Source organism: Calonectris borealis, chromosome 17 (assembly GCF_964195595.1).
Source record: "Calonectris borealis chromosome 17, bCalBor7.hap1.2, whole genome shotgun sequence".
Lineage (NCBI taxonomy): Eukaryota > Metazoa > Chordata > Aves > Procellariiformes > Procellariidae > Calonectris > Calonectris borealis.
This window is the reverse complement of record NC_134328.1, coordinates 6312243-6329691: the sequence shown is the minus strand read 5'-3', so window position 1 is coordinate 6329691 and position 17449 is coordinate 6312243. Positions and strand designations below refer to the sequence as shown.

At 53.3% G+C, this 17449-nt stretch overlaps 2 protein-coding genes across 5 annotated transcripts in view; one reads left to right on the top strand and one right to left on the bottom strand.

The window, feature by feature from the left end:
• The first annotated feature begins 372 nt into the window (after nt 1–372).
• ZHX3 (zinc fingers and homeoboxes 3) lies at nt 373–5561 on the top strand. The gene has a single exon (XM_075166081.1). It carries the CDS (start codon nt 1547–1549, stop codon nt 4415–4417), a length of 2871 nt encoding a protein of 956 aa, XP_075022182.1. The 5' UTR covers nt 373–1546; the 3' UTR covers nt 4418–5561.
• A 6876-nt stretch (nt 5562–12437) lies between these two features.
• PLCG1 (phospholipase C gamma 1) overlaps nt 12438–17449 on the bottom strand; it is a 49187-nt gene continuing 44175 nt past the window's right edge. For 2 of the 4 annotated variants that reach the window (XM_075166350.1, XM_075166351.1), the window contains exons 27-32: nt 16544–16692; nt 14609–14723; nt 14278–14439; nt 13892–13980; nt 13114–13301; nt 12438–12779 (exon numbers count right to left, since the gene is read on the bottom strand). In XM_075166350.1, coding sequence (XP_075022451.1) covers nt 12737–12779; nt 13114–13301; nt 13892–13980; nt 14278–14439; nt 14609–14723; nt 16544–16692 — 746 coding nt within the window. In that variant the 3' untranslated portion in view covers nt 12438–12736. The remainder of the gene's footprint in view (nt 12780–13113; nt 13302–13891; nt 13981–14277; nt 14440–14608; nt 14724–16543; nt 16693–17449) is intronic. The other 2 variants (XM_075166352.1, XM_075166355.1) reach the window with 1 other exon arrangement.

Genomic DNA, 17449 nt, shown 5'->3' with positions numbered 1-17449 from the left:
AGCACCACAAAGTCATTTGCCCGATCTGCATTTCTCAGTGCATGAGATCAGCTCAGAATATCTGATATGAGAAAGCTACTGGTGCACAACTGTGTAACTGATAGGAGTTACCTCTGTGAGTCATCTGGTAGGATGGTAAGTTGGTCTTTTTTTTTTTTTTTTTTAAGTTCAAGTTTTTATGAGTGTCTTTATAAAGCTCTGTTGCTGTTACTGTAAATCCCAGGAAAATCTGGCACAGAGTTTTGTAATATGAATCAGTGCATCCATATGCTTCCAAGTGACCTTGCAATCCCTGTGTTTAAAAGAAAAAAAGCAGAATTGCTGTATAAAAGGTTGACAGAGGGCTTAAGGCAGAGATGTTGCTCCCTCAGAAGTGCTGCCTTCCCTGTCATCGGGACCCGTCACCAGGCAAGAGACTCCTGGTGCCAGCTACAGCAGACAGCTTTACTGCTCTCGGGTCGTGATCTCAGGCACGGAGCATCCGCTGTGCAGATGGCAAAGCTACATCAGGCCAGGAGTAAGGTCGGGGCTAATGCCCTGGCATTCCACAGGCTGGAGCAGTTCAGGAACTGCTTTAGCTTCAGGGGAAAAAAAAAAGAAGAGAAAAAATTGTTCCTTCCTTTTTTTCTTTTTTTTCTTTTTTTTTAAATGTGACAGATTTCTGGTCGCCCCAAGCCCAGAAAAATGGGCCTTACCTTCTCTTGCAGCTCCAGACAAAGACTCAACAGGTGCTGTTAAAACAGTAACGAAGTGTGCACGGGGTGGGGAGGGAGTCTCACAAATGCATTGCAGGCTTGCTGAGCGAGGAGGGCTAAAATACGTGGACCTGGCTGCAGCCTTCTTGCTCCCTGCAGCAGAGCTCCAGGCGTCTCTGCAGGCAGAGGCCCTTGGCACGGGCACGGTGCTTTGAGCTGGCGAGAAACTTCCCGACAGGATGGTTGGAAAATGCCAATTTTGAAGAAATCGAAACGTTCTGTGGGGAATGTGTAAGTTTTTCGTCAGGTTTTTCTGATGGAAAGCAGGTGGTTTTCCCAGGGTGACTGTGCTGCTGAGCCGGGAGCCCGGGCACGCAGGCAGCCCAGGCACGGTTCTCCCCGCCGAAATGCTGGTGATGGGTCTTGGCAGGGCGAGGGGAAATTTTGGCATTTTTCCTCCTCAGATGAGAATTTGATGCAGGCTGTAAAAGAGGCGTGTTTGTGTGTTTGTTTTTAAATGGGTAATTCACAGGTTTTATGTGTGAAAATACAGTAAATCCAAGGTCAAGCTAAATTTTTCCAGCAAAAGAGGCTGAAAATGATTTATTGAGTGAGACAGTTAAATACCAGGACGGTTGTGCTTTGTCTAATGCCAAGGGAACTAACCCCTCCTCCCTCTGCTTGTCCTTAGGTTCAGTGGCAAATATGAACATTTGTCAACATTTGACAACAACTCCTTGGGACACCATGAATTTGCTGGAATCTAGACCACAGAGCACCTGCAATAGCGCTTTTTAAATTTTAATTTCATTTAAGTGAAAGAAAAATAATCATCTGGATCAATTGTAGTGATGGCTAGCAAAAGAAAATCCACAACTCCCTGCATGATACCAGTAAAAACGCTGGTGCTTCAGGAGACTGAACTGGACGCTGTAGAAGATGATCGTGAGAGAACGCAACAAGATGCTCCTGCAGAAGGGCCAGCAGCTAATGATGCTGGTGCCAGTAACAGTAATAACGGAGCTTTGTCTAACGGGCACCGCGGTATTGCTGATAGTGACACTTATATCTGCAAGTCTTGTGACTTTGGATCTCAAGATGTTCATCACTTCTTTGGGCACTTGGACTCTGAGCACTTAGACTTTAGCAAAGACCCTGCGTTTGCATGTGTTGCATGCAACTTTCTGGCAAATAGCCATGAAGGGCTCTCGCACCACAATGCAGAGTCGCACGCCGGCGAAACGAGCTTCATCTGGAGGGTGGCTAAGCAGGACAATCGTACAACTGTGGAGCAAAGTCTCTGTGAGGCCGCCAGCAGCCATGACCTTCCGGGAGAGGTCCCTGAAGAAGGGGTGGATGGCCAGTCTGAAATTATCATTACCAAAACCCCCATCATGAAGATAATGAAAGGTAAACCGGAGGCCAAAAAAATTCACACGCTGAAGGAGAATGTGTCAAGTCAGCTGGGCAGTGAGTCGGAGGTGAAAGATGGAGAGCATTCATTCCCAAACGGATCTGGGCCGGTCAGCCAGCCCACTGCAAGTTCGACAAAGTCATCTCATCCAGTGAATGGCTCCATCATAGGAAATGTGCCTGTTCTGCAGGCGGGTGTTGCACAACTTGTGTCACTGCAGCAGCAACCCCCATTGCATCAGCAGCTACCTACGTCCAAGTCCCTTCCCAAGGTGATGATCCCCCTGAGCAGCATTCCAACGTACAACGCCGCTATGGACTCCAACAGCTTCCTCAAAAACTCTTTCCACAAGTTCCCCTACCCCACAAAAGCCGAGCTCTGCTACTTGACCGTGGTGACGAAGTACCCAGAAGAGCAGCTGAAGATCTGGTTCACTGCCCAGAGGTTGAAGCAGGGCATCAGCTGGTCACCGGAGGAGATCGAAGATGCCAGGAAGAAGATGTTCAACACCGTTATTCAGTCTGTGCCACAACCCACCATTACAGTTTTGAACACGCCACTGGTTGCAAATCCCGGGAGCGTCCCCCATCTCATTCAGGCGACTTTACCGGGCCACGTGGTGGGGCAGCCGGAGGGGACGGGCGGGCTGCTGGTCACGCAGCCCATCATGGCAAACGGGTTGAAGGGCACCAGCTCCTCCTTCACCTTGGCGGTGACTTCTGTCCCCAAGCCGCAGCCGGCGGCGCAGCACAGCACGGTGAGCTCCAGCAACGCGTCGGGAGTGAAGGTGGTCAACAGCGGCCAGTCGCTGCTCACCGCCTGCCCGGCGATCTCCTCGCAGACCTTCCTGGATCCCAACGTGTACAAAAACAAGAAGTCCCACGAGCAGCTCTCGGCCTTGAAAGGCAGCTTCTGCAGAAACCAGTTCCCTGGCCAGGCCGAAGTCGAGCGGCTGACGAAAATCACGGGCCTTTCCACCAAGGAGATTCGAAAATGGTTCAGCGATCGGAGGTACCACTACAGGAACGTGAGAGGCGGCCGGGCCGTCTTCCCTGGAGACAGCGCTCTCGATTCCCTGCCTGAAATAACCTTAGACATCTCGCCGAGAGGAGCCGAGCTGAGCCCCGCGGCGGCAGCGGCCGCGCCGGCCCCTCACCACCCACCGCGGCGGCAGTCATGGCACCAGGCGCCCGACTTCACGCCGACCAAGTACAAAGAGCGGGCGCCGGAGCAGCTGAAGGCCCTGGAGAGCAGTTTTGCCCAAAATCCCCTTCCTGCGGAGGAGGAGGTGAACCGCCTGAGGGGGGAAACGAAGATGACACGGAGGGAGATTGATAGCTGGTTCTCGGAGAGGAGGAAGAAGAAGGTGGCGGAGGAAAATAAGAAAGTGGAGGAGGCGGCTCGGCAGGAGGAGGAGGCGGCGGAAAATGGCGGTGGGGAAGGGGAAGACTCCTCGGATGAGCTGAGGGCCGCAAGCGAAAACGGCTCGGTCGACGCCTCCAGCAGCAACCCGAACTCGGCGGAGCGGAAAGTGAGTCCCATCAAAATCAACCTGAAAAACCTCCGAGTGACGGAGTCCAATGGCAAAAGCGAGTTACCGGGGGCCGGCGCAAATGAGAAAGGGGACAGCAGCTCCAGCCGGCCGCCCACCCCTCCGAAAACCAAACTGAACTTTAAAAAAACAGCCCAGCAGCGGCACCTGCTGAAGCAAATGTTCGTGCAGACCCAGCGGCCCACGAACCAGGAGTACGACGCCATCGTTTCCCAGACGGGCCTGCCGCGGGCCGAGGTCATTCGCTGGTTCGGGGACAGCCGGTATGGCTACAAGAACGGGCAGCTGAAGTGGTATGAGAACTACAGGCGGGGGGTTTTCCCCCCGGGGCTGGTGGAGGTCAGCCCCGCCAGCCGGGAGGTGCTGGAGGACTACTACGAGAAGCACAAGGGGCTGCGGGAGGAGGACCTGCCCGGCCTCTGCGAGCGCTCCCACCTCAGCGCCCAGCAGCTCAAGGTGTGGTTTGCGGTGAAGGCGGAGGAGGAGAGCAGGGGCGCCGTCCCCGAGGAGGCCTGCGCCGGCGAGACGGCGGGAAGCCGGAAAGGGCCGTGCGAGGCCGGCTCGGAGGTGTCGGAGAGCAGCGAGTCGTGGGAGCCGGGTGGCCAGGAAGGCAGCGCCGGGACCCCCGACGCCCCCGGCCCGCCGCCCGCCGCGCGGCTCGGTAAGGCCCCCGCCTCGGGCAGGGCTAGCTCCGCGGGAGGGTTTGGGCGAGCACGGGGCACTGAGCGTTTCCCATTTGGGAAACTGAGGCTTTAGGGAAGGGTTTAGTGTCCGGTCTTGCTTGTTAAATCCTCCTCAGTGTCCGGATTTAACTGAGGAAGCGGTGAGGAAACCGCTGGGAAAGAGGGGAGACAGGGAAGGAGGATGAGGAGGGTCCGGCTGTGGGTGCAGCTGCCTGCCCGTCCCTGCCTGCCTTGGTCACTGGATGCTGGCTCCACTCTGAAGCCAAATCCTGGCTTTATTTTAAGCCTAGGTAAAACCAGCGGGAGTGTCTGGTCCCTTTACCTGCCCCAGGGGAAGGTGGCCCTTGGGTTTATTTATGAAGGAGAGGGGTATTTGGGAAGGAAGGGGCCTGGCTGCTGTCCCCCATGCCACTGGCTCCTTCCATGCCTCCCCCGGCCTTGGGCAGCAGACGTAATCCCTGTCTGCCTGCACAGGCAAGAGCCTCCTCCCTTCCCTCTCCCACCGCCAGCTCTCCAGATGTGAGCATCCTTCTTTGGCACGGGGCAAGGCTTGGGTGTTGAAGATGGAAGCTGCAAGGAGGGAGAGGACATGGAGGGCTGGTGTTACAGCTGCTGGCCCTACCCCTCCTCCAGAACTTGCTTTTGAAAGGTGCGCGTGTGTGTCTGTGTGCACACGCGTGTGGAGGAGAGGAGAGGAGAGGTGGTTTCCTCTCTTCAGAAGTGCAGCTGGGGGCCGCTTCCTCCCTGGCGGGGTTCCCACCAGATGGGCATGGCTGAGAGCGTGCCCTGTCCTGCCGTGGGCTGCGCAGCCCCTCGCCTGCTCCACGCACGCAGCCCCTTGCCGGCCTGCTGAGCAGCTGGGATCTTCTCCAGCCCTGCTGCCTTGCTTCGGAGCCTCCCACACACTTCTGCCATGGCTGCAGGCCTTAAAAAAGAAACAAAAATTAAAAAAAATCCACTAAAATTCATTGCTTCCCTCCCCTGTCTAATGCAGAGGAGAGGGAGCGTGGGTTTGCATGAGGCCCTGCCCTTCTTGCAGCTGAGAGGTCTGGATGTGCGTTGCCCCGTGCGCTTTGCTGGGGAGCGGCTGCGGCCGCAGGAATGGGCTAGGGAGACCTTGCAGCGGGAGTGGTTTGGGGAAGGGTGGTGGCCCAGCTTTTGTGCCCGTGCCAGGATGATGGCCATGCCCCTGCTAGCACCCTCTGAGCGCAGCTTTATGCCACCCAGAGTGAGGTGGTCCCGTCACCCCTCGTGGCACAGAGGCAGGAGGTGCTCAGCTTTGGACCACCGTGGGCTGCATCCCGCCTTAGCCCTGCTGCTGGCCAAAGTCCAGCTCCGCTCCCACAAAGATTTTGGGTTTCCTGGCCCTTCTGAATGGGGATGGCCTTTCTCTGCATCTGACTCCATAAAGGCTCCCAATTTTGCCCATCCCGAGGCACTCCTGCACCCCTTCCTCCCCACCTGGGTTGCAGGCCCCTGCGGCGAGCCAGAGCGTCTCTGACACCTCTGTTCTTTTTCAGAAACAGACTGAACTCAAACCACCAGCCCTGGAGGATCCGCTTTTACCCTTGCGAAGAAATTTTTGGTCTTTAAGAAACCCATGGGCCGGCCTGATCCAAACCTCAGGAGCAGGACGCGGTGATAAAGCACTGCCATAAATGAGACCTTTGAGCATAGCACACGAGAGAGCGCGTGTGCAGAAATTGGGCACTTAGTGCAGAGCCCTCGGTGGCCCAGCCGAGGGGATGGCTGAGAGCTGGCGGAGGCGGGGGCTCAGCTCAAACCCAGGAAATAGGATGCTCTTGTTTGCTTTCCAGTGGACAGACTTTCAGATTTCATATTCATATACCGATGCCTACAGCTGCCTATACAAGCATAACGAATCTCAGACATTGTGTAAACAAGGTCATTGCTTAGATATGGACTATCATGGCACAGTACTTTTTTCTTTTTTTTTTTTCATCTGTCCGTTAAGGTGTTTGTTCTCTAAAGGTTGGCATGGCTGCATATATCCTCTCCGCCCTTTCTGGTCCTTAAGCCCTGGCAATGAAGGGCTTTAGGACACAAAATGTGTATGTGTGTGTTAGGAAAGGAAAGGTATCTGAGAAGAAAATTGCCAGTCTTGCATTAAAGTCCAGTGGGAGTTGAGTGAGATTTTCATCCCAACGGATGAGATTAGATTTAGCATTGCATACTCTCCAATAAGTAGCAGGTTCCCAGACCCAGACAACCCAGGAGATGGAGTTTGGTGTCATTTGTCCCTTGCTGGCTAGAATATTTTCCCTTGCGCTCCTGGAGACTGACTGTAGCAGGCTGTTAAATCTCCAAGTCTCCCTTTAATCACTGAGAACTAGCACATAATAATTTTTCCATCCTGACCTGGAATCCTTTTCATTGTTCAGAGAGAACAAGCTGTTCTTCAGAGAACAAACGCAGAGAATACGCAGCGTTGCTGTGAGTGGTTCAAGTCATTGTTGTCTCCAAGGGATCGGCGAGGCAGCAGCTCTTCTGCAGTCAGGAAGTTTCCTTCTTGCAGCCCTACATGACAGATCCTCCTGCAGCAGCGCTGGTAACTTCAAGTGTTTGCTCCAGTCTTTCTTTTCCTTTTTTTTTTTTCCCCCCTTTGTTTTTTTTTCCACTTCATCTGCCATAGTTCTGGCAAAACAGCAAAATAAATTTCCCAGTTAACCTTCCTGCTTCCCGGTACCTGTACATTTTTAACGTACCCATGTTGTCTTGGGTGGTTGCTGTGTGATGCAACTACTTGAAGATTTTTTTAATATTCTTTTCTAATAGAAAACAAGGTCTAGAAGGGAAACTCTTGAGCTGAAAAGTCCAGCCAAATGCTGTGTCAGACCGTTCTGTCACAAACTAATCAAATCCCAGCTCAAAATTGGTTCCATGTCTTGCCTTCACTTTTGCTCTTGGAAGGCTATTCCAGAACTTCACTGCCTTTGAATGGTTAGAAACTTTGTTTAAATTTCTAGTTTGAATTAATTCGTGGCCGGTTCATTCCTGGTTTGTTTTGGAGCCAACATTGTCCTTTAACTTAAATAGTTTTTTGGTGTTTATCCGCTGATGTATTTATGGAGAGTAGTCATAGCTCCTTATTTTTGCCAAGCTAAGTCAGCCAAGCTTTTTCAGTAGAAGGTTTTTATTTAGTGAGAGCTTTTTAATGTGGGAGACTTTATTGTTGGTGGTAAATGATATTTATTAGAAGGGTGGGTAGCAAGCCCCAAAGGATTGGATCCAGAGATTTACAAAAAAATCTGGTTTAAAAACAAAAAAGCTCTTTCAGAACCTCTTCCAAAGATGGTGTCTGATTTCTACCTTTAATTGCCATTGCTTTTCCAATTCTTTCTTCATCCCCTCTTTAAGAGGCTGCCTTGCTCAACTACTAGGAGGGGCTTTACCTGCTCAGTGCTTTGCAAGAGAGAGGGCTTCCTACGTGCCTACGTGGTGGGTGCCTGCGCCTGAGCTCATGTAGCTCCCTGGCACGCGGCGTAAGCCCCGCGGCCAAGCGTGAGCATCTGCTTCAGAAGGAGATGACCTGCACCCTAAAGAGAGCCGAGGCAACATGCTCAGATGCAGACACCCGCATTGCCACCATCCCTTAGCAGTCAGACGAACCCTCCCCAAAACGCTGCGAGCAAGGGTGGTGTCGACCCAGAGCACCCTGCTGTGACACCAGGCTCCCTAAATTTCTTTCTCTTCAGAAGCACTATTGCTGGTCATGCCGTGGTTGGAGGCATAACCAGCGGCAATCCCACCTCGGCCTCGCGGCGGCTCAGCCGGGCAGCATCCCCGCGGCCCTCCTCCGGGAGAGCAGGGGCGGCTGCACTGCGAAGACAGCCAGAGCCCCAGAGGTTCACCCTCGTGGGTGCATTCCTGCGCACCCCGAAAAGTCACAGGTGACGGGAGAATCTGGGTGGTCCTAGAGCCGGAGATGGTAGATCTGGGCGTCGTGCGGCCCGAGAGTATGAGTGTATGTACGGTGTTACCTTCAGAGAACAAATACAGGTAGGTCAATTACTCTCTAGTGTCTATGTACGTGCAGGTTTATTTAAGTACACATATATACAGTTCAGATATGCCATTGATTCTTTATTGCATTAAGATGTACATTAAAAATGTACACTTTTACTAACTACTTGCTATATAAATATGTTGGAAGTGTAGTTTGCCCATTCAAGGTGATTTTCTGTGGGATTTTTGGTGTACACTTAAAGGCCTATGGCTAATTGGAAGAGTGATCCCCGCTCCATCTACAGAAATGCTTACGGACTATGGTATGAACTGGTCCCTTTGAACCATTTTTCCGTGCACTAGCTGAAATTTTTTGCACTTGGATTGTATTTGGCCAGTTTTGCAGAAAAATTGAAAAAAGAAGTCTTGCGAGCTAGAGGGAGAATTTCCCGGTGTACACAGAAAAACCGGCCTTGAGGGTTGGAAGCTGCTGAGGTTTTTGAGCTTTGTCTCCATGCATTCATACAAGCACAGCAGGAGTTTTCTTTCTTTTGGGTCAGAGGAATTTTAAAAAGTGGTTCCATGCAGACTCCCCTCGAACGCGGTGACGGGGCTGGCAAGCCCCGTTGCGTGGGGAGGGTAAGATTTAGAGACAAAAAAACCGAAAAGTAATCGAGTTCCCTTTCTAACTCCTACATTCCTTGTTATCTGCATTTTTTAGTTGACTTGAAAGTATAAGCTGAAGATTTTTGAGGGTTTAGCTCTGTGGTCCTCTGTTTCCCTATTGCATCGTTTTTGAAGCTGAGGAAAAGCAGGTGTCATCTCCAAATAGACTCAGGTTTTGGTGCAGGACATCAGAAATGTGTTTGCATCTGAAAACTGAAAGGAAAAATTGGGAGGTGGCTTGACAGTCCCAGCAGCAGCTCTTTTGGTGTTAAGAGGAAGTGTCACCACAATTCTACACAGTGTGTGAATATTTATCATCATCTAATCAAAGATGACTATCTTGACTTGAAAGGAGGGGGGTGTAAGATAGAGGTCATGTAGCCAGCATCAGTAAGGAAGGGAAATTAAATTCTTCACCTCCATCCGCTGTGTGTGAGCTTGGGCTTGACAGGCACAGTAGTAACCATCATTTTTAATCCATGTGAATCTTGTTACTTATGTCTCTGAGGCTGCTTAGATTAAGGGCACAATCCAGTTGCTTAATAACCCGAAACCCTGAGTTGTGCTGTACCTGGCTCGCTCATGCAAAGGGCTGCTGGTTCTCCTGATGCAAGGAACAGAGTTACATTATTCACTATCAGCAGGCCCTGCCGTGAGATTTCTAGACGTGGCTCTGTGTTTCATTTGGGTAGCTTATTTTTCAGCTCCTTAATTAGCATCCTGGAAATCATTCTTTTTCCTTTTTTTTTTTTTTTTTTTTTAATCAGAAGACTAAACAAACCATCATTTACAGGCTCCTATTTCCACTTGCCTGAGAGCTGCGCTGCTGCACATCAGGCCCGCAGCCATGGCAAGAGGAATGGGCACAGCTGCTTGCTTCAATGCATGGCATGCAATGGTCAGCGTTCACCCGCAGAGCCCCAGCTGCAGGTATTTAGCGCAGCCAGGGGCTTGCATTGGCCACCACGAGAAGCCACGGGCAAAAGCAGTACCTGCTGGCAGCTGTGCCAGAAACCCCATAGTCAGCTCACCGCTGAATGCCGAACCGTAACCTGCCCGGGCGACGCTCGCACAGAAGCTGGAGCTGCAAGATACCTGCTTGGTTAATTTTTGCTAGGAGTCCCCTGTCTGTTCAGGAGGAGAAGGAGGATGTAGAAGGCTGGTTTTCAATTTAGGGCTTTGGGTTGTGTGTTTTTTTTATGAAAAGCAACTATTTTTGGTCACAGGTGGAAGTGTGGTATTCTGTCCTCCCTGCAGCCCCTCTCAGAGACATTAGAGAGGCAACCTGATCGGAAGGTGATGTCTGGAAGCTGGGTCACTGGGAATCAGAAGAGAAAGATGATTTTCAGCACTTAGGCACAAATTAGAAAGTTAACATGATGCTGCACCTTCCCATTAGGTTGATAGTATTTAAAATGCTTGTAAACTTCTCTCTCCTGTTGCCCAGATAATTTTGGCTTTGCTCTTTTCAAATCAGTCGGCGGCCTGATGTGATTCAGCTCACTGCAGTAACCTCTGTTGTAATTTCTCAGTTGATCACAAAACCAGCAAGCTAAGATTAGGCAACACTACAAATGGAGCGGGGGATGAGACTTGCAAGCTGTACCTTTTTTTTTTTTTTTGCAAGTTTAGTTTCTGCTGTATGTTTTACTGGCAGTGGTCCCTGCCAGGGATGCTGGATTGGCATCGCAAAACTTTAAAGCAGAGCAGGGGAGCTCTGTTACCTAAGCAGTGATTAATTTTTTTTTTTTTTATTTTCTTGTTGTTGCCTGTTCCAGTAAAGAGTGCTCTGTTGGCTGACATTGGCCATATTTTGATGGCACAATTAAAGCCACTTTTTCCCTGTACTGATGGAGGGTGGTATTGGGAGGACTCTTGCTTACTGGTGCTAGTGAAGGTTGGGCTAGGAATCCATGGCATAGAAAACTTCTTGCTAAAATTGCACTTTCTCTCTGCCCCATCTGGCTCCTGGTGGTGTTATGGGTACGTGGCTGTGATTCCCCTTGCACATACTAACATTGCACTAAAAGAGAGACTTTGGGAACAGCGTGTTGATCACTTTGTTTCTCAGCAGACCACAAAGTCAGCCTAATGGGGTCTCTTTTTTTTTTTTTTTTTAATTATTGTTATTTAGAAATCATGCTGGTGCTGAATGACCTGGAATTTTTGCTTGGATTTATCCAAAGGAAAATGTAATTGTAGCTGCAACGGGACCTTTCATAAGGGTGGCCGTGCAGCTAGGGAGCAGAGCAAGGGCTCTGCTGTGTAAACCGTCTTTGTACCGGGGAGGTGTGGGGGGTTCCAGTGGGGTTATTATTGTGTTTTTTTTGAGACCACAATTTTAGATGGTCACCTTGGCAATCGTGTGAGACAGGAGATATAGTTTTTACTTTTGGTAAAGGTTTTAAAGAGAAAAAAAAAGTGAAGCTGCCTGTGATTGTGGGCTGTGGCTATTACTAGGGCTAGGGTAGCTTGTACCTGCTATGGACTTTACCTGCTCTTATTCTGAGGGCAAGAACTCCCTGTAGCAACAATGCCACTTCTGAGAAGTGAACGGCAAGTTTCCCTTCCTTTTGTATATGTGGATGTGAGGGTGGGCGAGGGGAAGAGCTTGCTTGTACAGTTTGTTGAAACGAAACCAGACATTTTTGGTTGTTCCTAAATAAAGAGCGTAAAAGACGAACACGAGTCGACTGGTGATTGCACTCGGGTTTGGGGCAGCCACAGGTGTTGAAGTGCCCGGTGCTAATGCTGGGTGATGGTGATCGCTGCCCCACGCAGGGGGATGTTTGCTTGGCCAGGAGTGGGGAATGCTCAGACACAACCCTCACATTTATTTTAAAAGCACAACTTACCCACGGGGTAAGGCCATGGGTGAGTGACCCGGCAGCGTGCGGGAGCCCTCCGGCAGCCTGGGGTCACTGCTCGTCCCCAGTCCGGTTCAGAAGAGCATGGTCAGCCGTAGCGCATACCCTTATTTTACCCTTTTGAGTGAACAACATTAAACCTGGGGCTGCTCGTGGTTATTTTTTCTCCCAGTAGCTGCAATCTCCCTAAAGGCAGGAGGAAGGAGGGGGCAGCGCAGCCCCCCCGGCAGGGCTGCACCCCAGCTCCTTGATGCAGCGCTGCCGCGTCTGCAGCGGGGGCAAACCGCCAGACACCCGAGCCACCACGCATGTAACACTGACGCTTTTATTGTCGTTTAAAGCTAGAGCGGCCTTGTAAACGTAGAGTTTCACTACTGGACCCATAGGCAGTGGCTATACAGGTAGGTAGATGCGATGCCGCCAGGACAGAGGTACCTGCTGCCTTGGTCGCGTAAGTCCCCCTTGCCCGGCGCGCTGGGAGCGGGTACAGCAAAGGATGGCTGCGAAGGGCCTCCGGCAGCTGCGCAGGAGCGGGATCTCCGGGAATACAGGCAGAGCAGCGACGGCAGAGGGCTGGTTGGGGGTTTTTTTTGGGTCTCTTTTCTTGCGATTATAGACAGTTTCGTCTCTCACCTCGGCGGCTGGCAGGCTGTACGCACCGATGCGCTTCGTTAAGGGCTCGATGGTGAATGTTGGTGGGTGTTTGGGGTTGTTTGTTTTTTTTTTTTCCGATTTTTTTTTTTTTTTTAGTTCTCCACTGGAACACCCTTCAGCAGAGAAACTGGAAAAGCTGCCTGAAAGTAGGCCATAGCAGTGCCGTTTCCATAGAAACCAGTTCACAGCGTGCCGTGAGATTCACAAGCACTGGAGGTGCTTTCGCCCGCCGAGATGGGCTACAGCCGGTTGTCCCCGTTGACCCGGGTCCTTCGCAGTACCCTGCAGGGGGACACAGAGGGGGGACACAGCTGAGGCTGATGAAGGGATGATGAAGGGCAACGCTCCGGTGACAAAAGCCGCCCCGCAGGAGAAAAGCAGGGGCTCAGCACGTCCCCCACGCCGGGGGGAACCGCAGCTCCTTGTCCCACCCTACTCCCACGGACCCCAACGCCGTGACTCCCCCAAGGACTGGCACAACTTTCGTGCTGAAATTTAGCGTTTCCACGCAGCAAACAAGGCTGCAGCTCTGCCCTGCGTTTATCAGCCCGCACCAAGGAGACTGAATGCTGGGGGGGGTCTCGTGCTGGGGAGAGCTCAACGAGCACCGGCATACCTTCGCTCCCGGCTCTCGAAGTGGTCAGCTAGCTGCTCCTGCGACACACGGAAGTCCTCAAAGGGCTGCTGGTACCGCGACTCGAAAGACCCTTCTCTGCCTCTGCTCGCCAGCAGCTGATTGGAAGCATCCCCTGCTCGTTCCCGTAGGGCTGAAGCACTGAAGAGGTTTATTTCGCCATTCTCCTGCTTGGATTAGGAAAAAAAAAAATATAGTAAAGGGCTTGGGATTTCAAAGTGTATGCCTCGTAGTAAAGGCAGTCCTGCTGCAGGGCCCCGCTGCCCCGCGAGCTGCCACGCAGGGTGTGCAGGGCTCATGGGGTCTCGGGGTTTGCAACGTGCAGCTCCTCTGTCTTTAACAAACATTGCTTTTAAATGAAGAAATAAAAGAAACATCTGTCTCTGAAAGAGCTCTGCCCCCTGCTTATGCCAATGTGGATGGCCCCGGGCCAGCCGGGCTCCGTGATACTGAGCTGTAACTTCCCCGGAGCACAGACAGGGACTGGGACGGAGCAAATCTGCCTCCTTCAGCTTTTACTGAAGGGATTTCCAGGCAAGCCAAACGCAGCCCAGGCAGGACCCTGCCTGAAACACCCCGGCTCGCTGCAGGAGGCGAGCCCGGCGCTTCCCATCCTGCCAGCCCTCCGTGCATCACTACAGTGCAGCGCTGAAAACTTGGCCAGGCCAGGCAATGCTGAGCTTTGCTGCACCGACCCGCCGGCGGCACGGAGCCGTGCGGCTGCGGGGGCGAGCGGAGCAGGACACGCTCATCTCCTTACCTTGCTGGGGAAAATGTCTATCTTGACGAGCAGGGAAGCCAGCTCCAGGTTTTCGCTGTAGTTGTTCTTCAGGGGTACAGCTCGGAAACCTACAGCAGAGACAGCCCCGGCGTTACTCGTGGCACAGGCAGCGATGTGTGCCCCTGGCACAGAACTCAAGGGGGTCTTCTCCAACCCCCCCGGCTCCCTTCACGTGGCAGTTGGCCCCAGGGGATGTTAGCAAATGGCTCCTTCCTTTACCTGCTTGGGGATGTGACCTGTCATGGGGACAGGAGGGACTAACAGCATCCTCCCATGAAACTCAGCATCTCCCTGGCTAACGATGCAATTAGCAAACTGGTGAGGACCACCATGACACCCCCTCCCCGCTTCCCCGAGCGCTTTACCCGTCTTCAAGCCTTTCACCAGGAAGGTGGCCTGAGCCAGGAAGTTCTCATCGCTGAACATGTCCTCCTCATACACCACGAAGCGGAGGAAGGCAAAGTCGGGGTTGCTGACCTGAAAGTGGAACTGCTTCGGGGTCCAGAGAGGGTTCAGGCCGTTGTCCGCTAGTCAGAAAACACTGCCGTCAACCTGCAGCCCCCGCCGGGCGCCGGGCCCCCCGCTGCCCACCACGGCCGATGCTGAGCTCCCAGGCAGCACGGGAGCAGCCCACGGCTCACACCACGGTCGGGAGTGGTGGTGCCTCCCTCTCCCTTCCCTTCGCTAACCACTCACCCACTATCTCGGTTTTCTGCTTGGCATTGTCGTACTCGGCGCCGGACACCTCCACCTCCACGAAAGGACAAACGATTCCCCTTCCGTTTTTGGGAAGGTGCCGGGCCCCCAGGACCTGGGCAGGGAGCAGGAGAGACTTGGTAAGAGAAGGTAGCAAAGGAAAAAAAAAAAACACAACCTTGTTTGCATACCAAGACATTTTCTTTCCAAATAAATCACCCTGGCTCTGCTAATTGGAGAGAGAAGAGACACTGACAGCCAGCCCAGCCCAGCCTGCCTCTCGGAGAAAAACAGTTCCCACCCCTGGAAGCTGCTATGGTGTTTCCGATCACCGATTTGATGTGTAAGCATAAAAAAAGGCAGCTGAACTGCCCCAGGTTCCTGTCTGCCGCCTGCAGAGCCAGGCCTGGGACCACAGCATCCCTCCTCCCGCCTGCCAAGCTGGAGCTGGGCTGCCAAGCCGAGCCGCCTGGAAGCACCTTCTTTGCCCAAACTTCTCAACTCTCCTGCCTTGGCTTGAGGACGAAAAGGAGCTGCTCTCTGCTGCTCCTCTGCCTCCTGTTCGTAGCACAGTCTGCGCTCAACTCAAATGACAACCTGCTTCCTTGCAGGAGAAAGAAATCCCAGCTCCCTCTTGCCAGTGGCCATATGTCACTCCAGCGTGCTGTCGGCACGCTGCTGTTGCAAGGGAAGGACATGCTGCCAACGCTGGATCATGTGCTTTGAGTCATGCTGGGCTCGAGACGGCTTCTCCATCCCTGAAAGCTGGCTTTGGTGGGGACAGCGGGCAGTTTTGCCAGAGGACAAAAGGCTGAGCCCGTCTCTTAAAGGAGACGGTGACAGGCTATGGCACAGTGACTCTTGACACTTGGTGATTGCAGCTGCATCCTGAGATGCAGGAATAGTTTGGAAAACAGTCGGTGCAGGGAAACTGCCAGGGATTTTTAGGGAGACAGTGGTTACGGGGTCAATGGTGCAGATGGGACATAATGGGGTTTCCTCACTAAGGGCTGTGGGATCACTCTGTGGGATCTTAGGTGGGATCACTCTGAAACAGAGGTGGCCTCAGAGGAGCTGCAGGATCTCCACTGCTTCCTCCCCAAGGTCTGCTTGAGCTGAAGGGACTTGCAAAGGAGACTGCCAACCCACAGCTCGGCTCCGAGACTGCTAGGGATGCCTGTACAGGCTCGTGGGACAACCGCTGGACCAAACATGAGAGCCATCTGGTTTGGCACAACCACAGCCTTCCCATCCTTCCAGGAGCTTTGTCTGGCGAGCTGTCCCATACCCCTGCAGAGCCTCTGCTGTGCAGCTGTGAGCTGACACAGGAACGGTCCAGCCCCAGTCCCACCACCCGGGAAGAAAAAGATTCAACGAGCATCCACAGTCCATCCTCTGATACCCCCCCCTTATCATCTCCAGCAGTGCGAGACAGAAGCGGCCTCGAGCATCTTCCCGAGAGGGGCCGAGAGCAAGGGGACATGGAAACATTGAGCCCGGGGCAACGGAGTGACAAGGAGGGGACAAGGCACAGCTCTTGTGTTATCCCGTTGGGAGCCATCATGCGCTCGGGCAGTGCTGGCCAGGCTCTGGGGACAGGGATGCCACCTCCGCGGCTCGTGGTTGCCACCTGCCGGCACGGGGCCCCGGGTGGGAGGGGTCCTGGGGGGAGCACCCAGGGATGCTCCTGCTGCTCCTCTCCAGGCAGCCGGGGAGGTTGGTGGCGCTTCCCTCAGCAGCACCCATGGGTCCCCCCCTTCAGCCAGGGCTCTCCAAGCCTGCGCTGCAAGACAGCTCTTAGGCAAGGGCCGAGGGATTTGGTGAGGAGCAGCTGCAGACAGAGGCCAGGAACCCGAAAAAACCATGATATCACCCCAAGCTCGGTATAACCTCCTGGATCCGACCCCGTCTTCCTCCCATTGAGGAGGTACTGACCTCAATGGAGATGGAGAGCGGCTCAACCCCCCGCAGCGTGCTCTTGTCGAAGGGGTCAAAGATGTCATCCCGCATGTTGGTCGGCTGCAAGACGTACCCACACTGGCCGCTGGACATGAACAAGGCCTGGTTCATCTGCATGGGCTTGTCTGGAGAGCACAGGCGGGAGATGGAGGGAGGAGACCCTGTGCCCTTTCCACAAGCCAGATCACCTGGATTATTGGTGCCTCGCGCGAAGCCCTTTGCAAGGGGACCTGGCCCGTCCCTTGGCAATGCCTCGTGCAGCACGGCCTCACTGCAGCCTGTGCACGTGCTGGGGCCGTGGGGTGACTTTCTCATGCACAATCTGTCCAACTACCCAGTGCTCCATAGGTCACCTCCTTCTTTTCCTCCCTCTCCTTCCAGCTTTCCTTGTGCTGGCTCTAGCGTTTGCCAAACTGCCCTGCGAGATGCTCGAATTTACAAAAGGAATGAAAAAGCCAGCAGGAAAAAAGAGGCAGGTGGTTTTCTGGGGGGTTGGTGAGCTGGACGGGCTCACAGCAGGGTTTGGCAAGGGCCAGGGAAAGGAGAAGGCTGGACTGCACGGCAGGAGCAGGAGTGGAAGCTGGGGAAGGTGAGCAGAGCAGCGAGCTTGACTCAGACCCTGCGACCCGTCCCCTTTGGCACCTCCCCTGCCTGCCCTGCCTGTCACCAGGGACCTCGGGGGACTCCCTGCTTCGTCTCCACTTCATCTTGTCCCCGTGGCACCACAACCTCCTGGCTCAGCCCAGCTCCCCCAGTCAATCCAGCCCTCTGGAACACATTTCCCCTGCGGCAACCACGTGCCTGGACACAAACACCGGGTCTTGCTCCCTGCAGAGCGCCTCCTAGACCCAGAGCCCCTCCTAGACCCCCCGTCTGCCAGGA

Excerpts from the sequence above, each read along its gene's own strand:
- ZHX3 (XM_075166081.1), top strand. The coding sequence starts at position 1,547 with ATGGCTAGCAAAAGAAAATCCACAACTCCCTGCATGATACCAGTAAAA.